We start from the raw sequence: 21,113 nt of genomic DNA on the forward strand, positions 1-21,113 counted from the left end.
GTTAGCAAGGAGCCCAGGGATCATGGGATAAATGCCCAAGATAGGGACCAAGTGAGAGAAAACTTGATGTGGTGAGTGAGTTGTAGAGGGCGACGTTCCTTGTCCTGGCCGAGTCCCGTGAGATCAGGGGACGCCGCTGCAAACAGTGCAAACTTTTATCGTTTATCGCTTTTTATCGCCGACAGGAAAAGAAAAAAAAATGGATGGATAAAAATAGCGGCGTTTTCTCCCTTCTACACCTCTTCGATAATTGATAATCACCCCCACTTTGGCAGCTCCTCATGCTTTCAGAGTATTTCATCGCGTCCACATTGGCGTCGGCCAAAGCTCCGACGTCGAATAGTCTCAGGGATGTAGGGATCTGCGTTCATGAATTCCAACCTGCTCCCACCCTACGCTCCTCCTTCAAGAAGAGCTCGACAGCGGCCAATTGCCTGGCCGTAAGTCCGTCGCACGTTTTCGCAGCTCAATCAGAGAAGGCCATTCTTCACGTGTATAGCCGAGAAAAGGGAAACCAAGAAGCTACTGTCCCCTTCCCGGAGCGTATTCGCAGTATCGCAATTGCGGGGAGTAAGAATGGCGACGTTGTGGTTCTGGGCACTGAGGGAGGCCGATTGATTCTATGGGAGGTATGTCTGAGATGTGGTTCTAGTTGTGCTTTCTTCATAGCCTAACAGTTCTCTTTTCCCATTGTCTAGACATGCACCGGCAGACAAGTCGCCACGACCGCGTCACATTTAAGTCCAGTGACCGCGCTGGTGGTGGATCCCAGCTCCAACTTCATTCTTTCCGGCTCTCAAGATGCCAACGTCCATGTCTGGTCGTTGGCCGACCTTCTGTCCTTCACAAAGGCCCCCTCTGGTCGGGACAGACAACCTCCGAACTCCCCCATCCGGACTTTCTCGAACCATCGCGCCGCTATCACCTCTATCGCAGTCGGACATAGCACCGGCCGGTATAACATTGCTGTTTCCGCCGCCCAGGATAACACCGCCATTGCCTGGGACTATCACACGGGCCGTGTTCTACGGACATACCTCCTCCCTTCGAGCGCAACCTCTCTAACGCTCGACCCCGTGGATCGGGCTTTCTATGTGGGATACGAAGATGGCAGCGTCCAGTCTGTAGATTTCTACAAGAGCAATTCGATCCAGCATCCTCTTCATGACCCGTCGCTACAATCCACTCCCTCCCAACCACCAGCCGAAGATCGATGGGCTCCACCGACTGCCGAGTCTGGAGCCGCGCATACACTCTGCCTCTCCTACGATGGCATGACACTATTATCCGGCCACCAGAACGGAAAAGTTCTCTCGTGGAATGTCGGACGACGGAAATACGCCTCGACTGTGGCTGATTATACCCATCCCGTAACGAATCTTTTTATGCTCCCACCCAATGGTCTCCCACAGCCCAGTCTTGAGCTGCAGCGAACGGCGCACACGATCGTCAAACCCAGATACGACAGCACCCTCTCCGAGTCTTCCCAGACCGCCGGCGTTGTACCGGCCGACTACACATTCAGCACGCACCTCCTCCCGACCTCATCTACCCCTACGCAGTCCAAACCCGATCAGTTCTCCGACGCCTTCACCAACGCCACCTTCCCCGAATCCATGATCGAAGAGGGTCTGGCCGAGCTATCCCTGTTCAGCCAGGGCGGCGGCGCCAGCGGCACCCCCATCCCATCCATGGCCTACGCAACACCGAACGAAGACACGGCCGCCAAAGACTCGCACATCGCATCCCTGGAGACCGAAATCGCGCAGCTCAAGAAGAAAGCCTTGATCAACGAAACGGCCCGCCAAGCCACCACCAACGAAGTAACCAAACTCCGCTCCGACCTCGTCAACCTACACGACCACATCAGCCAGCTCCACCAGAGCCACGAGCAGACGCAGCGCGAAAAATCCCTCCGACAAGCCCGCAAGGAAGCGCGCGAGACCAAGCGCCGAGAAGCCTGGTTCGCGGCCGAGAAAAAGGGCAAGAAAGGAGACGCTGTACTCCGAAAAATGGACGCCGAGGAAAGCGAGCAGACCAGTGACTCGGACGATCATAGTAGTGATGAGCAATAATCTTATCTGTCTCTTCTTTTCTCCACTTTGCACAATTCCGGCGTTAGCAACGGTTGGAAAAGCATTTTTTCTCTGGATTGCATTATTGTTGGATGATCATCGCGCTCATCGGTTGGGAATGCGCGCCGCAACCTACTCCGTATGGTACAATCTAGACCGAATGAACCCACTTGTAAATAAAAGAGAAAGAACAAACTAAACAAGGAATGTGTAGACCGACCCCGCGGTCCAGACTGACATCTACTTTGATTGGGATATTGCACCGTTTGTTGCCCCATTCTTGATGAATTCATTCACACATTCTTGGAATGAATAAGAGAGAACGGCCATGCAGTGGAATGTAGACTTGACCGCATAGGAAATCTTCTTGTTATCTTTTCTGTCTTGCCGCGCTATGCGAGATGAACAAACCTATGAATTCCTCTATAGATTAGACATTACAACACTCATCACTCATCACTCACCACTCAGTCCAGAGACGTAACAGGTGAGCAGGGAAGAGTAAACTAATAGATATTAAAGATGAGGAACAAAAGTAAGAAATAAAATGCAATAAATCCCATTAGATAGGTAACGGTAAATGAACCATGACTCCGTTGCCTGGTGTATCTGATATCATATAGAACGAAAAGTGATGGAAAAAAAGACAAGAAAAATAATCCCGAAAAAAATGCAAAGAATCATCAATCGCAACGTTCAGCATACAGACTGTCCAGCATGTCACGTCACATGTTCATCTCGCAGGACAAGATATTGAATGACCAGAGGATCGACAGGACCGTTGCAGATTCTCGGCGTCACGGTGACGGATATAGGAGGGCCGAGATCGACGCAGGCCAGACAGTGTCAAGTATGCAAGTATAACGGCTAACCCGACGAACGGGTAGGTAATCAGTTTGTCCAAAAGCCACACTTCGGCATTGAATCGCAAGATGCCGGAAACTAGTACCGGAAACCCGTTCCGGACGGGGAGAGAAAGAAGGAGGCAAGGGGAAAGAGGGGAGGGGAAGAAAGGGAATCTGAGAGGGAAGGAAAAGGGAAAAAGGACGAAACATCGCCTGGAATGTGGCGATGGAACTGATTATTCCCGCGGCATCCCTTCCAAAGGGCGTTTGGTGGACAGTTTCAGCTTTGATAGAACCCTCTACTCCTTGGATCCGTTGTACCTGTACGATCTCTTAGGACGATGACTACCCTCCACCAAGCCTCGGAGACTCGTCAGGCCCAGCCAGACGGCCTCCTCGGTGCGAATAGTGCGGCTACCCTGGCCGGGAAGGAGGTTGACCCAATAATCGAACAGCTTGCCGGCCTCGGTGGGGCGGATGGCCATGTCGCGGAGTTGAGGATCGTTTCGAATCGCAGCCTCGATGCCTGCAACACCGCCAAAGACAAGAAGCAAATGGTTGTAGTCCGGTGGTTGCGCGTGGTGATCGTGATCATGCATTGCGCCCCCCTCGGCGTCTTCTTCCAGAACCGTGTGCACGGGAGCGCCGCGCTCGGAAGTCCCGAACGACAGATCGTAGCCACCATCGAAGGGACACTCGGTGAAGACGGAGGACAGCGACCGACACCGGCGCACGTAGTATCCCCAGTAATAACCCGCCTCCGAACGAGGCGCGGACGGATGAACCGACTCGGCGTACTGCTCCGAACCGTCCTGCGAAAATCGCACGGTGACCCGCGCATGTTCGGGAAGCTGAATCTCCGGGAGAACAACTTTTTGGGAAAGACCGGTGTCCACGATCGTAGCAGGAGGGCCGGTCGGGCTGGTCGAGCTACGTCGACGAGGGTAGCCGTCCGAGTAGCTGCCACGACGCGCCTTGTAGTGATCGGCGTTCGAGACCACGATACCCTCGCGGTAATCGCACCATTCGTTGGCACGAAGATGATGCGGCATGTCCAAACTGGGCAACAGGCCGGCACCACGCAGGTTCGGATGCATGGGGAAGAGGTGTTTGCGCAGATACGGCGGCGTCTCTAGATAGGACAGCAGATGCGCCAGGAAATGCGAGGGGTCCGAATTGGCGGTATAGCCCTTGGTAGAGGGGACGTTGCCATTGAGCTGGTCGTTGGTCTTGTCTATAGGCGACTCGTACCAGTCGTCGTTCTGCTCGTAGAAGTCATGCTGCGCACTGTTCTCGTCGTCATCGAAGATCACGACTTCGTCGACGCAGAATACGGCGAGGGCACGAGCAATGATCCCTGCGAGGAGGGTCTTCTGTTCTATGGATTTCGCGCTGTCGCAAAGCCGCGTTAGTGTTTGTCCCCGGAGACTTTGTCGCATACATGGGCACAGGACTTACTTGGCCACGATACTACCGGGAATAGCCACGCTCAGAGTATGAGAGCGGCCGCCGCTGGGCTCAAAGACGGCGGAAGGCTTCTCGGTGAAGACATCACCTTGCGCAGGGCCACCTTGCCCGGGCGGACTTTGCTCGTGGAAGGTCTTGCGCTTCTAATGAGGCCGAAGTCAGTGATTAGTACTCGAGGACGTGGTATGATTAGAGCAGCGAGGGGAAGGGGTGGAACCTTGACGTTATGGTTGACGTTACTGGGACGGCGCATCCTGGGATTGACAGGGGAGGAAGAGGGCAGCGAACGAGCGGCGAAGTCAGGGGACTTTTGGGAGGGATTCGAGTGCTTCATTGGGGGAGAGCGCGCAGATCTTGCGAGAACGAAAAGAATTGACTAGAGAGACTCGCTAATCCTGAGCACAAACCGGGTTCCTGGGCGGTTCGTGGTTGACCGATGAGGGTGCTTCCTGATGACGTCGATTCTCCACCGCCCGGCGGAGTTTCTACTTTAAATCCAGTCCACTTCTTAAGTAACACTTTGCACTTTTCCCTTTCTTTCGCAGCGTTCGAGTCCTCTCCGACTCCGAGCCCTAGGGGAAATCCCCTGGTCTTAAGTGCTCCTCGCCCTCCCGTTAATACCCTTCCGTTGCTGCGCCCGACACCGTCTCCCCGCCCAACTCCTGCATGATCTTCACCCCCGAACTGCTACCAATGCGCTCGGCGCCTGCCTTCAGCATCCGGACGCTGTCCTCGGTCGACCGCACCCCTCCACTAGCCTTCACCTTGCATCCCTTGCCCACCAAGTCCGCAATTGCCCGCATGAGTGCCACGTTGTCAACATTGGCCCCGGCTCCGTTGAACCCGGTGCTGGTCTTGATGAAGTCCGCGCCGGCCGTACACGCCAGGAATGACCCCGCAATGATCTCGTCGCGCGTGAGTTGGGCCGTTTCCAAGATGACTTTCAGCTTTGTGGGCAAGGGCGCCGCCTTGCGCACCCCCAGAATATCCTCGTAGACCTCTGTGTATTTCCCTTCCTTCAAGAGCGGGTACTTCAACACCATATCTAGCTCCGAGGCTCCCTGCTTCACTGCCTCTCGCGCCTCCTGCTCCTTTTCTGATGTCTCGTACATGCCCTCGTGGAAACCCACCACGCAAGCCACACCCACGTCGGGCGACGCCTGGAGTCTCTGGACAGCCCGGGCGACGTAGTTTAAACGTACGCAAACCGTCGCAAATCGGTACTTCGACGCTTCGTCGCATAGCTGGTCGATTTGCTGCTCGGTCGCGGCCAGGGCCAATTGAGTGTGATCAATCGTCTGGCTAATGGCCGAAGGCACCGGGGTCTGATGCACGGAAAACGTCTCCGGAAGTTGGTCCTTGATCGTCGAGATCTGGGCCGCCCATTCTTCGTTGCTCCTTGGGATATCAGACATTGTGGTGTTTGGGTGAGCTGTTGTCCTGTAGCACGGATCCGGACCCGTTAACCCCGCTATATGCAAGTGTTCAGACGCAAGGGAATTGGAAGCGTAGTGCTACCCACCGGATGGGGTCGGGAATGGATTGCGTACTTTTGTTTCGGGCTTGCAATTCTTCTGAGATCGATTCTCTCAAAATCCAGTCTGGTTATGCTCGAGAATATATTTGCAGCTGCGATTGACGACGGTGGAAATTTGATTCTCTGAAAATGCGGAGAAACGCCCCATTTATCACGTGATGCTATCATCATCATGAGGTGGATGCCCTACTTTAGTATGGACTAGACTCGGTCCTCGAGATCGTCTCACATATTCACCCAAACGGTGAATCTAACTAAGGATGGTCACATCCAACCAGTGATCGTAGAATGCATATTCCCGCATACCCCTCGACCTTTACAACCCACTGCATCTCCAATCCTACCCCAGGATCTGCCCCGTCCTCTATATTCGATGACCAATCATCAATCGAAGGACAGTAATCCAAGCCAAGCTACAAGAGTACCTGGACAGAAAGCAAGAGCTGCCTATAGCAAGTACTCCGTACCTCGCTAGCTGCTCTAGATGTTGTATATGACAGGTTCAACCAGCTCTGTGCCGGCCGTGACTGGTACAAGATCTGATGTTGAAAAAGATTAGAGGATGCACATAGCCAACTCCAACCACACCAATACCGTGAGAAGCTGGACCTTCAGATCGCTATTCATAATCATCAGAGAAAAGCAGAACCGGACATCCAGTTATACAAACACGCGTATGCGAATACCTTCGTACCACGTGTGATGGCAGCGTCAGGCAAGCCGGAGCGCGCCTTCACCAAGCACCAGCATTCAAAGCTCAGGAAGGGGATTTTGGATAGTTAAGTGCGAGGCCAGGGCCGCATGGTGCCACCTGATTGAAGGGTGGCCGTCTGATCGCGTCAAAGCTGCTCATCTCTTGCCAAAATCTTCTACGGGCCCTATTTGCAGTGGAATATGCACTCTTTAAACATTCGCGTATTGGCATCTCACTGCATAACAAGATTGAATTCGCGCTTGACAAAGGGGGATAGTCGTAATCTCAGGAAACCGGTATACCAAAGCATCAACGCTGCCTGGTGTCGCATCCACACTCAATACCTCATTGACAGCTCTTGCACTCCGGTCCTCGAATATCATCTACGCGACCAATCTTGCGAGGCCCGCCACCTCCGCCGCCACCACCACCACCTCCTCCGCCTCCTCCATAGCCGCTACTTCCGCCCCATCGCGAACGAGTGTTCGGGTTGTTTCCGGAACGAGTGATATTGAATTTGGAATTTTGGGCAGCGGTGTAAGGATCAACCTATAGTTATTTGTTGTTAGTCTGTGGTTGCGAGCACGATAGAGCCAATAGATGAGATACGCAATGAGGAGTTGTATGGGGAAAGCATCCATCCGTAAAAGCATCTCAATAATAAGAAAAAAGCAATGTAACGTACCGAGAAGAGGCTCACGAGATAGAGACCCAGAAAGAGATAGACATTCTCGAAGAAGCGAGCGAGGCGGACGGAAAACGGGGGGCTGCGGCCGGCGGTTACTTGGGTGTTCGTTCCCCTAAAGCGCTACCGTCGAGGAGTAGAATGACGGGTTCTCACCTTCCAAGGACCTGTCCGTTGGACATGTATGTTTGCGGTTTTGACGACATGATGGTAGCGGGGCGAATGGTATGGGTTTGCGATGACTGGAAGGTTGAAGGTTGAATGAGATCGGGAGATAAGATAGTCTGACGGGGAGTCTTGGCGTTGGATATTCCCGTGACTTGCTGGGTTTGGCATAACTATATGTACACAAGCCTGGTTCTAGACCTCGTAACGTTTTGCTCAAAAGAATTATTGGAAACGTTTCAAAATCTTAATCATTCATGATCATTCGTCAATGCTCTATCTATATGGGTATCTCTTTTTCCTATTCCTTGCTGTAAAAAACCTCCTTGTCCACCGTCATCACATATATATCACAACATTGCAGCCTCCTAGAGTCACCACCACTCTCTACTCCTTCTCTGCTATCGTAGCGACCTCAGGAATATGTCGCAGCTCATCGAGTCCCTTAAATCCCTCTTCTACGATCCACTTTTGATCCTTAGGTTGATGTAGGATATGGCAGCTGGCCCCAACCACCAGCAGACCGGGAGGACGAGACCCTTCGGCTTCAAAGGCCAGGCAGACATGTTCCAAGGTAGAACGGATCACCCGCTGATCTGTGCACGACGCCCGTTCGATGATGGCACAAGGTGTGTTCTTGGGCCACAGCGTTCGGGACTGCGAGACGTCTTCGGGCGGGGCCGTCAAAGATTCCACCAGTGCCGACAACCGATGCAGTGCCATTAGAAAGACCACTGTTTGGGTCGGCACATATGTAGGGGGGTTGGGGGCCGCTCCCTTTCTGCCTGTTCCGGTGCAGATCAACACCTGGTCGGATACGCCGCGGTGGGTTGCCGGGATTTCAGCAAACAACGGAGCGCTCAGCGCACTGGTGATTCCTGGCAAGACAAGAGGCGTGTAGCCCTCGTTTCGGAAAAACTCAAACTCTTCTCCTCCTCGGCCATAGAGATAAGGATCGCCCTGCTTTAGACGAAGAACGTGTCTTCCACGACGTAAAGCATCGAGACCCATTCGCAAGAATTCTTCTTGTGCTTGGTCTGCGTTGCCGGGGAATTTGCGTGCAATATGGACCTCGGTCCTCCGAGGAATCAATTCCAGCACCGGCGCCGGTACAAGCTTATCTGAAAGGATGAGGTCGGCAGTTTGAATGGCATTGTATGTTGCTCGGGTGAGGAGATCCGGATGTCCTGGTCCAGAACCAGCCAGCACAATTTTGCCCTGTCTTTGCACATCTTCGACCCCATTGACATCCTCGGGGCTATCTTTGCTGGACGAGTAGGCCTGGAGGATATTATCGATGTCGGAGTCGTTAATGGCAGCAAGTTTGCGCAGCGGCCAATACTCGCAAATCTGGGACAGCCAACGAATACGCCGGGTTTTGGCAGCAGAGACATCGTCTTCGGTCACTAGATTGTTGAAAGTGTGCTTCTGGCCCGTTGAGTCGTCCTCGTCGGCGTCCAGCGAGGCTTCGCATAGGCCTGCCGCATAGTCCTCCTCCCAAAGACGTCTCCGCACTGACCCTAGTCGGTCGATGGCGGTTCCAAGATTTGGGGGTAGCGTCGATGCAATTTCCCTTCTTAGCCGAGAAGCAAGCTTGCAGCCACGTCCAGAGGTGGTGATTCCCACGTGCAGAGGGCCATCCGAGTAGGTTGAGAGAAGACTGAAAGTGCAAAGGTTCGGAGCATCCGACACATTGACAGGAATTCTTAGTCGTTGGCAGAGCTTGGATATATGAGAACCTGCAAAAAAGATTAGAAAAGATGCTCTCACGACTTATGAGTTCTGCACACATACTCAGAGGGTGAGCCCCGCCCAGAGTGACAAAGACCGTGTCCACAACATGGTCGACTTCTTCCCTCCCCAAGCTCGTCAGGTCGGTGTCTTGGAACTCTCTGCGAATCCACTGGGCTGAGCCATTTTCTATGCGCTCAGCCAGGGTATACTGCAGATCCCCCGTATCCGGTGCAATGATGATTGGCTTTGCGCCAGCTTCCAGACTCTTAATGCAACGAGCGGCAGCAAGTGGACTTGCGCCGATAATGAGATGCACCTGAGAGTCTGCATGCATGGCCATCAGCAAAGGTGCCAACGACCCTTTGTCGTTTGATGCATCTCGCATTGTGCCAAACCCCGCGCAAGTCTCAGATAGCGCAATATTCGAATTTCACTGCGATCAGACACAAGTTTTCGCCTGGATATAGACAAGCAGAGCAAATTCGCAAGTAAAGATCAGGAGTGATATCCCACAGTCCTCCGATCAACGCGTGGGCTGTTGGCCACTTATGAATGCGGCAATTGGGATGTCCGCGGAAAAAGCCCAGCGTTATTGGACGTGAGGCAAATTGGCGATAACGAATAACGTTCGACCCCAAGATTGGCAACTGATAGAGTCTGATAAGCCTATCGCGACAATTATTAAAAGGAATTCACTCAAAGGAATTCATCCAAATGACAGTCCTTCTTCAAAATATAAATGTGTGGAAATGTGACTCTTTCGTTTTCCATCTACATTGGTCTGCAGGCCAAATGCAGTTAAAGCGATATTGCGTGATCGTGCTGTGCGGCTTATCTAATCATCATGGCCTCAGGCATGCAGGGCGAGAGCAGGACCAGGCAATCAGGCAGAGAATGTCCTGATGTGAATCAAGCACTCGGTGGGGAGTACTTACTATCATACTCCGTATTGATCATGGACGAAGTACAGTTTTCGAGTGTCACTAGATTGCAAGTAAGTAGCTTCATCTTCAGTGAGCAATATCACTTGTTCTCAGCAATGGTGTCAAGTCAGACACGAGACAGTAGCCATTGTTCATGAAAAACCATAAACACAGTAGTCTCTCACATGGAGTTCCGGGTCCATGTCATTATGGTGGCCATATAGTCAAGGTCGAAGGGTGTTGAGGAAGAGTAAACAGAAACATTGCGGCAAGCCGGACGGTGAGCGCATATCACGTGAGCGAGCTTCGGCCAGCTCGAGCTGGCGTTGCCCGTCAAGCTTCCATGACCACATTCTCCATCTCCAGCCCTTCCCTACCCATCCGAATCGCCATCTCAAGTCCCTCATCATCCTACCTCACCACATTACTCCTGTCCTGATTTTTCATTTCATATACCTGACCAATAACCTCGAACCCGAGACCTGCATTCGTCATCATGTCCGACGGAGGCCTGTTGAAGCCGGAGAAGGACTTCTCCAAGGATGCCGATAAGCTGATTCCTGAGGCGGAACAACTGGCCAAGGTTGGAGGCCCTCGATACTATTGCACCGGGTACAAATGCTAACTAGATGTTCAGACCGACGTCCAGGGTGCGATCGACAAGCTTCTGGTCCTAGAGAAACAAGCAAGACAGGTATGACATACGGCGCGCCGCCTGCCCATCCAAGTATCAGGCTAATCCACGTTTCGATCGACAGGCTTCCGACCTGCCCACTACGTCTCGAATCCTTATCACCATCGTCACGATCAGCAAGAACTCCGGCGACTGGAACCTTCTCAATGACCAAGTGCTCCTGCTCTCGAAAAAGCATGCCCAACTCAAACAAGCTGTGACGAAAATGGTGCAGGTGGTGATGGGATTCCTGGAAGAAACGCCTAGCTTGGATGTGAAGCTGTCGGTTATCCAGACTCTGCGGACTGTGACCGAAGGAAAGGTCGGTGCCTCTTGATAACCTACCACCCTCCGGCTTATGTTAATACCCACTATTACAGATCTTCGTCGAAGTCGAGAGAGCCCGTGTCACCCGAATCCTATCTAATATCAAGAAATCCCAAGGCGATCTGAATGCCGCCACCGACATTCTTTGCGAGCTGCAGGTGGAGACGTTCGGATCCATGACCAGGAGAGAAAAGACGGAGTTCATTCTGGAGCAGGTGGCTCTCTGCATAGAGCGCGGGGACTGGACGCAAGCCACTATCCTCAGCCGCAAGATCAACAAGCGCTACTTCAACCGTAAGCCAAAGAAGAGCGCCGAAGAAATCGAGAAGCTCAAGAAAGCGGCTGAGGAGCGGGAGAAGACGCGTGCTCCCGACGAGGCCCCTATGGAGGTTGATGACGACGTCACGGACCTGAAGCTCCGCTATTTCGAGCAGCAGATCATCCTCTCCAACCACGAATACAAGTACCTGGATGTGTGCAAGCATTACCGTGAAGTCCTGGATACCGAGTCGGTTGAAAACAACCCGGAGCAGCTGCGAGCAGTACGTCACTATCTCGTCGCCACCTTATGGTTCCTGCGCTCTAACATGAATGTTTATAGGTCCTCGCCCGTATCGTGTATTACATTGTCCTGTCGCCGTACGACAACGAACAATCGGACCTGCTCCATCGCATCCAGCAAGACTCGCGACTGTCCACGGTTCCCGTCGAGGCCCGGTTGATCAAGCTTTTTACCATTCACGAGCTGATGCGCTGGCCGATGGTCTCGGAGCAGTTCGGACCCCACCTCTGCAACACGGATGTCTTCAGTGCTCAACCTAGCCACTCCGCCGACGACCAGCCGCACCGACGCTGGCAGGATTTCCGCAAGCGCGTCATCGAGCACAACGTTCGGGTGGTCGCCAAGTACTACACTCGCATCCAGATGGGTCGGTTGACGGAGCTGCTCGACCTGACCGAGGAAGAAACGGAGAAGTACATCAGTGAACTGGTTACGTTAAAGACCATCTATGCGAAGATCGACCGTCCGGCGCGACTGGTCAACTTCGCCAAGCCCCGGGATGCGGATGACGTCCTGAACGAATGGAGCAGCGACATGAAGAGTCTCCTGGGACTTTTGGAGCGCATCGATCACTTGATCACCAAGGAAGAGATGATGGCCCGGATTCTGCCCTCCCGCGGCGAGAAGGGCAAGGCTCGCTAAGAACTGATGACACGGCTGGAGAGATGGGCATGGATTTTGGCGCTGAATATATGGCGTGTAAACGGCGGACCTGTGAATTACTGTATGCGGCTGGTTTTACCTTTTTGGGTTTGGTGCCCCAATACACCGTCACGTAACCTTCTCCCCTCCATCGCCTGAACATAGAAGACCCTAGGTCTCGTAGCGCAATGCAGTCGTACCGAAGGGAACCAAGTTTGAAACGTGCAGCACTGTGCCGCTGCTGGTCCATTCTAAGCCCACTGCACAAGAAAGAACGGACAGGGATAAACATGTCGAATGCCTTGTTCCCACATTCTGCAGCGCAGTTATACTACTTGGAATGTACCAATGGGAAACCAACATCTCCACTGCTCTTGAATCATTGCTAATCATGCTTGGCCGATAGCCGTCAGCTCTTGCTAGGTGTTAATCATACTAACCGCTAAGGCTAAATGCTCGAAGATACCAAATTCCGAATTCTGATTTGACTAATTAGATCACCCAACTATACATGCTCAGTAGAGAGATTTTATAGTTTTGTACTACAGTTTAAAGTGCTATCAGGGAGGTTAATAGTCATATACACTCAATGTCATGTAGATCACATGCAGTGCAACAAGCAAGCTGCAAGGGGTTGGTACCACTAAAGATTGATGCCTAGTATCTGTAGTCCATTCTGGCATAACGTAATCAACGGGCGAGCGACGAATACGGGCGAGCGACGAGTTTCCTCACCGTCTCTAAATCAATAATTTTCAACGCGTCTTTTTTGTCAATATACCGCAGAAAAATGCCTTTATCTCAGGAGAATCGTATTCAGATGGCTATTTTAGCCTATGAAAAGAAGCAAATTAAATCAATACTAAAGTCTGCAGAGACTTTTGGTGTGCCAGAGGCTACTCTTCGTGCACGTCTTAAAGGAAGAAAATCGCGCGCAGAAACACGCGCCAACAACCACAAATTTACGGAGATCGAAGAAGAATTGCTTCGAAAGCGACTCTTAGATGCAGATAAGCGAGGATTTCCGATTCGACCTGAATTTCTATGTGGAATGGCTGAGATATTACTTCGTGCGGGTCTTCAAGATCCTAAAGCAAAAATCGGAATCAACTGGCCCTATACTTTTGTTAAACGCCATCCAGAGCTTCGTACACGATATACAAGACAAATGACCTATCAACGCGCAAAGCAGGAAGATCCAACAGTTATAAAGCCTTGGTTTGAGACTGTACAAGCTGTTATTCAGGAACACGGCATACATGAAGACGATATCTGGAATTTCGACGAGACTGGCTTTGCAATGGGACTCTGCTCTACTTCAAAAGTAATTACTGCAGTTGAGCGAAGCGAGCGACCGCGCAGAGTCATTCAAGGCAATCGTGAGTGGGTTACAATTATCGAGACAATCGGATCAAAAGGCGTACATCTTCCGCCAGTCATTATATTAAAAGCAAGCGTTCAACAAGCTGCCTGGTTCCAAGAACCTAAGCTTCTTAAAGACTGGTGGATTGCAACTAGTCAGAACGGCTGGACGACTGATGAAATAGGCCTTCTTTGGCTAAAAAACGTCTTTGAACCATTTTCAAAACGTTATATAACTGGTGCAAAGCGCTTACTTATTCTTGATGGCCATAGCAGCCATTTAGCTGCTGAATTCGATGATTTCTGTAAACAGAATGCAATTATCTGTCTCTGCATGCCTGCTCATGCTTCGCATCTTCTTCAACCGCTTGATGTGGGTATTTTCAGCCCTCTAAAAAGGGCGTACGGAAAGCTTCTTGAAGGCCGTATGATTGCCGGCAACAACCATATTGATAAAGAAGACTTTCTATCGCTATATCCAGATGCACGCGATAAAGTCTTTACTACAGCCAATATCTACGGCGGTTTTAGAGGAGCAGGGCTTAAGCCATTTAATCCAGAGCGTGTTCTTTCACAGCTTACCTTTCGACTATGTACGCCTACACCTGCACCATCATTAGTTGAAGGCTCGATATCCTCTGCTTTTCAGACTCCGCAAAATACTCGCCAGTTAGATCGAAAGGTCCGAAGCCTACAGAACAGTCTTAATAAGAAGCGGCAGCTTTCTAGCAGTCCGATTGCTCATATTCAACATCTTGAGAAAGCAGCGCAAATGGCAATGCAAACCCAGCTCATTTTAGAGGAACGAATTAAAGCTTTACAAGCTGAAAATGGGCGACAAAGTCGGAGGAAGGCAAGAAAGCGTGCTGAACTAGGTAATGACCGGCTTCTTAATGTACAGGAAGGTCAAAATCGCGTTCAGCAGCTTGATACACGGCTTAATGAGCAGCCTGAAGAATCTGCTCCGATGCCTCGTCGACGAGCTCCGCAACGCTGTAGTGGCTGTGGGATAGTTGGACATACAATTCGAAATTGCCCTAGTAAATAGCTATCTTTTCATATATTTATCTAGTCAATTCAACGGAGTTGGTGGTTGAATAGCTTCATTTAGTAATGGGCGCGACACAAAACTCGTCGCTCGCCCGTATTCGTCGCTCGCCCGTTGATTACGTTACTGCAATATCATGAGAGGTATGGGGTTAAAGAGAGTCGATTCTGCTTTTCTTTTTTAGAGCATGTACAGAACTTTAGCTTATATTCATTAGTATTGAGTGTATAGTACTAATATATATTCAGTCTCTCTGCTTTTCCTTATAAAATTAGCCAACTGTAGCCCTTTTAACTCTTATGACTGTTATAGACTGATGTGGATCACTAGAAACCGCTTTGTGGATTTGACTTTTTTCATGATCAATCAGGGAATAAGGCTAAATCACAGGGTTATTACTCTCCTAGGAGGATTCCAGGGGCCTAATAGGCTTGAGGAAGATTTATATGGATATTCTGGTTGGTATAGATGCTGGTTATATTTGTTAATATGCCTTGGTACAGGTTTTGTCCTATTATATTAGGTTTTCCTGTATCCTTCGTGTGAATGCAGAGGTTTTATATCACATGTCTTTAGATTATTATATGTCTGTAAACTGTTTGCCTGAGACCCTAATACTAGGTCCTACCATGTCAAGGGGTCAGTAGTAGCCTTATAAGCTTATAGTAAAGAGATTAGTGTAAGAACAGGGTCTTATATAGAAATGGACTACTGCGTTTGCACGCTCTATCACAATCCAAGAAGAAGACAACCGCAACACTCTATAGTATCTATCCAATCTATCGCGGGGATATCCAAGTCCTCTAGAACGGCAAATCCATATCATTTACATCCTCTTCCTTATCACCTGCCTTCCCCTTCTTCTCTTCCACGGACTCCCTAATAAACCTCACCGCAGCATCCAAATACGGCCTCTGACTCGGCAAAAAATGTCCCCCCGGATGCCAAACCACCTTCCCCTCCGCCTCGGGATCCCCCACACACGCCTCAATCAACGACCGACTCCTCGACTCCTCTACCACGGCATCCAGCGTCCCCAGCACATGCAGCACGGGCGTCTGCACCCCGGGCTCCTCATAGAACCCACGATACCGCGCCCCAGGCGACCGAAACCCACTATAACAAACCGCGAACTTGAGCGGCGGATGTCCCAGTTCCTCAAACGTCGTCGGATACCCAAACACGCCTTCCTTGTCCCCGGCGTCCCCTGCATCCCCAAGACCTAGACCTTTGGCTTTGGCTTTCTCAAACGCCTCTTTCCGTACTCCGCCCTCTAACAACGACGCCACCATCGCTGCCATCGCCGCCCCCTGCGAAAACCCAATCACCCCGTCAAATGGCCCTTCCTCCTTCAACACCTTCGCGATGGCCGCCAACCCCTCGTCCAGTCCCATATACAGCGGCGGGTTAGCCGTGTTCGAGCGCCGAAACCACCCGTACGCTTCTGGCGCGTCGGGCGTGGGATGTTCCTCGTTGCTGCCGTTGGAGTTGGCGGCCGGGGGCTCGTAGCCTGGGATATCGGCGGGGTCGAGACGCAGGGGACCCGTGGGGTAGATTGCGGCGACTTCATGGGTGGCGGAGAAGGCCTTCGTGAGGTGTTTGACGAGGGCGCGGGATTTGGCGTGGAAGAGGGGGCCGGATTGGGTGTAGCCGTGGAGCATGAGGAGTTTGAGGGGTTGGGGGGGCATTTTTTTCTTTTCGTATCTTTCGTTTCGGTTCTGGGGATATTTGGTATGGTTAGGGGTGGGGGGGAAGAAGGATGAGAGGAGAGAGAGAATCTGTTCAGTCGGAAGGTAGGTAGGTAATAGGAAGGAGAAGAATTGAGGAGCGTCGTTCGGTTTGAATGACTAGGTCGGAGTCTCTAGATAGTTAGGCTAGATTAGGAATTAGTACCTGTGCCGATAAGATAAGCAAGGATGTCCCGCCATTTCATACTTCTTCTCTTTTCATCTTCCCATCCGGTAAATTGTCCGTTGTTAAGTTAGTATTGACTTGGTTAAGTTCTACATTCGTTGATCAGGTCTCAGACGTATAGATATCCTCTACCCTTTCCTTCGTCACTACCTCCGTTGTGAAAAGAACATGAATTTCCCTGCCAAGACTAAGACCTGTTGATATAGTGGAAGACCGTTCTTTTGAGTGCAGTCACTCCAATCATCTTCCCCGTGTTCTAATTTGCCTGGAATAGGTATATTGTGCCTAAGATGCTCGACTGCGATAATTGAGGGGTATGATAGGTGGTCAAATCAAACTGTTTACCAGTGGTCTTGAGGCTAGTATGTGTTATTAGAGCTGGAGGGGAATTGTTGACTTTCATGTATACAAGAACTTGAAGCGGGTTAATTGATTGCTATTCAGGAAGGAACTCTACAAGAATTGCATTCGACAGAGGAGATTGGGTACGTTCATGTCCGATAAACTACGGTGTAAACTGTAGTCCACGGAGATTTCATGGACCAATGAGTAATGACGCACGGCTACTAATGCCATGGCCACTGGCAATGCACATAATACATACATGTGGGCCTCTACAGTATGGGGTAAATGGCGAACTACTCAGGCATGGCCTGAGCGGGGCTCTCTCAGACACACTACTCAAGTGCTCGTTCGGATACGTCTACAAGTACGAGCCTACGAGGGACAGCATTATCGAGCAAACATCAAATACGATTGCATGGCGCACGAGGAATGCCGGATTGGACGCTCATAGCAGACAGATAGACCCGACCCGACTAGACAGTCACCCATCCCTTCTCAGGAATCACGCAAGCTGTCGGTGTTGCCAGTGCCAGGACGAGTGTCCGTTGCGAACAAGTCGTCCAATCCGAATAGCACATCGGCCTTCCTAGCAATGTCACCCAACTCAGTGATTCGGTGTCGTCATTGGCGGAGGGTTGTCCCTCTCGTAACCTGGACATTCGAATTCCTGCGGCTGGCAAAGCTCATGCTGATGTGCTCATTTGGTGTCATCCCGTCGTGCTCCGGTTGTTGTATGGAAACTAGAGATGATTGGAAAAGAAAAAGTACATGTCGAAGCGATGTAGATAGTTGTCGAGCGCAAATCGAGCCACGGAGTCAAGAAGATAGCATGTCGATAATGAAGACAAAACAGATTGCGATGCAAAAACCTCGAACCGATCAATGTTTGCCAGATATCCGGAACTCCCCTTTCTCTCAGTTGTCAAATGAAATAAAAGCCTGTATTGATCACTGGAAGCACGCTTTTTTGGTGGTATAACACAAAACGGGAAAAAAAAAGTATTGAGCCTGGTCATTCATTTCCCTTCGAAACCTTTTTTGTATTTTGGGGGGTGTCTTGCTCGCAAATGGGCAAAGGATTCCATCTTCTATCTGAGTATTTTGTTGTTAAATTTGCTCAAAAAGAATCATATTAATCCATTATCGAAGAACGCCACATTTCTTTCATTCATCGCTTCGGCCTGATTTGCGTCGAGACATCTACTTTCTCCGGAAAGAGCATCCCTCGGTGAGTCTGGCCTTACCACCGGTGGGCTGGCAGAGGACGGTCGAGCAGCCGGCGCAGACGACGACGGTCTGGGCGTGCGAGAAGACGGTGGTGATGGTGAAGCAGCCGGGGCACTTGACGTCCATGAAGAACGAGCGAGGGGCAGGCACAAGGGTCTGTTGGATTAGGAAAGGGTTGAGTCAGTCCTCGTTGTCCGATCGACGGGCGAAATTTCGATATCGAATGGTCATACCTTAAGCTTGTGCTTACGGGCCTCAGCCTGAGGAGCAGGGTTGAGAAGGTCGACCGCGAGAACCTAAGTATCACAAATCCATCAGCACATCATCCTTCTCTCTTGTCGCTTTGTAGTGTCCCATTCGCAAATTTCGAGATGAAGCGTCCAAGGTAGCCGACGGGCGCCGACGAGGTCGAGCACGAGATCAAGGCAACATGACCCTTATCTGCGCGTAGAGCGATCGGTATCTGACGGGGACGTAGTCGAAGGGGAAAAGGGTAGACGAAAAACCTACCATCTTGACGAGACAAAAAGTCGATCAGCGAGATAGGTTGAAGAATGGCGCTGATGGAGATGGCCTGCTTGAAGGGTGAAAAGCGAAAAGGTACTCTCGTGGAGATGGCAAAGGTCTGAAGGGAATTCTCTCGCCGGGCCTCACCCACCGTCCCGTTTGGGGAGAATAGGGTTGCAACCCTCGCTAACGCTGCCCTTCCGGGTAGTCTTGGCAAGACCCACCGATGTGAACCAATCAACAGCCCGGATTTGATGACATGCTTCCCGAAGGCCCTCCAGACTTCCATCTCCATACTTGTAGGCTTAAAGTTAGGTATACTCCGTACAGAGGCAAAAATCATGCGACGCTTCCAGAACTATCTTAATCATCTAACATTTTCTATCCTAACACATTATTTGGTGAAAAGCGTGAACAGCGTAAAAACTAAACGAAAAAAAAAATAAAACCAGAAAAGAAAAATCTTTCCAGGTGGCAAAGAAATGAGCCGAAAGTGATCGAAAGACAAAACAACAGCAAAGCGCAACAAAACAAGAGAAACATCGCAATGCATATCTCACATATCTGACATGGTGTCTATATCGCTAACCCAACGTATTATTGCATCAGACGCGACTAACATCGAGGGTGTTCCAGCCCACGTATGTCGTCGTCCTGGTATGGTATGTCCCGGACATATAGTTCTCAACCCCTTTTGTTATTTCTGCTTTAGAAAGATCAAACCAACCCGCTTCAACGCTTTGATGTACATTGCAAATTTGGCGAATGAAATTCGAAATATGCCGCTCCGGTATTAGGTAGGTAATGCGCGCCGGTTTCTGGTGTTATAAGAAGGCGTGGCGGTTCTCGCACAGTAGTTTACATGCGCAAGATGCGCAAATCACTGGGATTTCTTAGACGCATCACCGTTGGCAATTTGCGCCTCTTCAACGTAGGGGTGCTTGATGCTGAGACACCAGATATCAATATAATCACATATCGTCGTGATGATGTCATGCTATCGGATAGTCAGCCATAGGAGTCACAGGAGAAAACTAGAATAGGGCGATCGCCACTCACGATAAAGCTGCCATAGATACCAACCGACAGTCCAAGGCATACGAAAATGAAAGCAACTTGGCCGGATCCGTCGCCCAGGATGCTAGGCCAGAGTCCAAAGACCGGTCCGGCGCTATCCAACACACCCAACGCGAGCGGGCAAAGGAGCATGTTGAAATAGGGGAAGCTAGCCTTGACCAGGTGTGCGCAGATCATTCTTCCGACGGCGTACGCATTGGTCAGACCGACGAACAGAATCACCGGGATGGCGTAGTTCTCCAAAATGTAGGGCTGGAGGTACAGGTAGGCCGGAACAAGAGTCCACATCGCAACCAGAGGCAGGAGGCCAAGGAGCGGCCGGAAGGGGTCTTGACCGCGTTCCTTGCGCACCTTCATGACGTGCACAATACTTGAGCCAGTGGCGAAGAAGAGAACAAAGGCGCCGTAGACCAGGTACCACTGCGTAAAGGGCATATCGTAGACCTGCTGCGGGATGAAATTCAACTTCGGGATACCCACGGTCTCGAGCATGGGGCGGTGCCAGAAGCTACCGCCGCCCATATAGGCCGTGAATCCGAAGACAATGCACAAGGTCAAAACACCTTCGACGGGACCCGAGATGATACCCAGGGTCAGGACTTGGGTGTAGTACTCGTCCCACGTTTGGACGTAGAAAGTCATGGTGGCTAGCTTGGGTCAATCATCTGGAAGTCGGTTGTGGTTGGGTTACATATGGCTTACATCCAAAGAGAGTCAGGATGGAAGACCATGACTGGCCAAGGTTCATGGTTGCCACGAAAATCAACACACCAAGGGCGGTGTTGCATGCATCAACGCCTGCGGAGGAAAAGGAGTATCAACACCAGCACTTCTAAAATTGAAGATGCTCGGCTATACTCACTATGGTCGAACAACTCGCCCAGCGGTCCGCTCTGTTTGGTTCTCCGGCTGCATAGCAGGACATCTTAGCATCTCATCTACCAGAAAAGTGGTTGCATTGGGGATCATACGCTTGCATTCCGTCTACTCCATCGAAGGTCTGGTATAGGAACAATCCCAAGGCGCAACTGGCATAGACCCACGGTGGGCAGTCTTGATCTAGGTTTGGGTTATACCAAAGAATGGTCAAGAGGTTGACTACCACAAAGAAGAACCCCGTCAGGGTAATCTACCAGTCCTTGGTTATTCACATCGTCACGACCAGACCGATCCAGGCGCAGACACGGAACTTACAGCATTGGGACTAAAGAGCAGAGAAACGCCGTTAGCCGACCAGCACTCACGAGAAATCAAGACATGAAGACCGGCGTCACTACTCACGCCATGCTCATGGGGAAACATTT

At 50.9% G+C, this 21,113-nt stretch overlaps 10 protein-coding genes across 10 annotated transcripts; 3 read left to right on the forward strand and 7 right to left on the reverse strand.

Annotated features, from left to right (window-relative positions):
• Window positions 1–281: 281 nt before the first annotated feature.
• On the forward strand, window positions 282–2,075 carry IPI3 (putative ribosomal assembly complex component Ipi3; the record flags this gene model as incomplete). Its single annotated transcript, XM_046085833.1, has 2 exons — window positions 282–629; window positions 699–2,075. 2 exons carry the CDS (start codon window positions 282–284, stop codon window positions 2,073–2,075), a joined length of 1,725 nt encoding a protein of 574 aa, XP_045941796.1.
• A 1,144-nt stretch (window positions 2,076–3,219) lies between these two features.
• Window positions 3,220–4,721, reverse strand: LDX57_004177 (RNA methyltransferase; the record flags this gene model as incomplete). The annotated part of the gene is made up of 3 exons (XM_046085834.1): window positions 3,220–4,312; window positions 4,379–4,530; window positions 4,605–4,721. 3 exons carry the CDS (start codon window positions 4,719–4,721, stop codon window positions 3,220–3,222), a joined length of 1,362 nt encoding a protein of 453 aa, XP_045941797.1.
• Window positions 4,722–5,001: 280 nt separating this feature from the next.
• On the reverse strand, window positions 5,002–5,802 carry LDX57_004178 (2-deoxyribose-5-phosphate aldolase; the record flags this gene model as incomplete). The annotated part of the gene is made up of 1 exon (XM_046085835.1): window positions 5,002–5,802. One exon carries the CDS (start codon window positions 5,800–5,802, stop codon window positions 5,002–5,004), a length of 801 nt encoding a protein of 266 aa, XP_045941798.1.
• Window positions 5,803–6,963: 1,161 nt separating this feature from the next.
• On the reverse strand, window positions 6,964–7,624 carry LDX57_004179 (uncharacterized protein; the record flags this gene model as incomplete). Its single annotated transcript, XM_046085836.1, has 3 exons — window positions 7,460–7,624; window positions 7,304–7,385; window positions 6,964–7,167 (listed from the first exon to the last, which is right to left on the reverse strand). The coding sequence occupies exons 1-3, from the start codon at window positions 7,507–7,509 to the stop codon at window positions 6,964–6,966; spliced, it is 336 nt and encodes a 111-aa protein (XP_045941799.1). The 5' UTR covers window positions 7,510–7,624.
• MET1 (putative siroheme synthase) lies at window positions 7,625–9,780 on the reverse strand. The gene is made up of 2 exons (XM_046085837.1): window positions 9,263–9,780; window positions 7,625–9,207 (listed from the first exon to the last, which is right to left on the reverse strand). The coding sequence occupies exons 1-2, from the start codon at window positions 9,585–9,587 to the stop codon at window positions 7,856–7,858; spliced, it is 1,677 nt and encodes a 558-aa protein (XP_045941800.1). The 5' UTR covers window positions 9,588–9,780; the 3' UTR covers window positions 7,625–7,855.
• Window positions 9,781–10,621: 841 nt separating this feature from the next.
• Window positions 10,622–11,847, forward strand: RPN5_1 (proteasome regulatory particle lid subunit RPN5; the record flags this gene model as incomplete). Its single annotated transcript, XM_046085838.1, has 4 exons — window positions 10,622–10,708; window positions 10,763–10,819; window positions 10,884–11,120; window positions 11,179–11,847. The coding sequence occupies 4 exons, from the start codon at window positions 10,622–10,624 to the stop codon at window positions 11,845–11,847; spliced, it is 1,050 nt and encodes a 349-aa protein (XP_045941801.1).
• Window positions 11,848–11,873: 26 nt separating this feature from the next.
• Window positions 11,874–12,329, forward strand: RPN5_2 (proteasome regulatory particle subunit; the record flags this gene model as incomplete). The annotated part of the gene is made up of 1 exon (XM_046085839.1): window positions 11,874–12,329. The coding sequence occupies one exon, from the start codon at window positions 11,874–11,876 to the stop codon at window positions 12,327–12,329; it is 456 nt and encodes a 151-aa protein (XP_045941802.1).
• Window positions 12,330–15,542: 3,213 nt separating this feature from the next.
• Window positions 15,543–16,400, reverse strand: FSH3 (alpha/beta hydrolase; the record flags this gene model as incomplete). Its single annotated transcript, XM_046085840.1, has 1 exon — window positions 15,543–16,400. The coding sequence occupies one exon, from the start codon at window positions 16,398–16,400 to the stop codon at window positions 15,543–15,545; it is 858 nt and encodes a 285-aa protein (XP_045941803.1).
• Window positions 16,401–18,198: 1,798 nt separating this feature from the next.
• rps27 (40S ribosomal protein eS27) lies at window positions 18,199–18,738 on the reverse strand (the record flags this gene model as incomplete). The annotated part of the gene is made up of 3 exons (XM_046085841.1): window positions 18,199–18,381; window positions 18,459–18,521; window positions 18,736–18,738. The coding sequence occupies 3 exons, from the start codon at window positions 18,736–18,738 to the stop codon at window positions 18,199–18,201; spliced, it is 249 nt and encodes an 82-aa protein (XP_045941804.1).
• An 874-nt stretch (window positions 18,739–19,612) lies between these two features.
• EPT1 (aminoalcoholphosphotransferase) lies at window positions 19,613–20,451 on the reverse strand (the record flags this gene model as incomplete). The annotated part of the gene is made up of 2 exons (XM_046085842.1): window positions 19,613–19,729; window positions 19,792–20,451. The coding sequence occupies 2 exons, from the start codon at window positions 20,449–20,451 to the stop codon at window positions 19,613–19,615; spliced, it is 777 nt and encodes a 258-aa protein (XP_045941805.1).
• Window positions 20,452–21,113: the final 662 nt, after the last annotated feature.

The sequence above is a fragment of the Aspergillus melleus genome, assembly GCF_016097325.1.
Source record: "Aspergillus melleus strain CBS 546.65 chromosome Unknown contig2, whole genome shotgun sequence".
Taxonomy (NCBI): domain Eukaryota; kingdom Fungi; phylum Ascomycota; class Eurotiomycetes; order Eurotiales; family Aspergillaceae; genus Aspergillus; species Aspergillus melleus.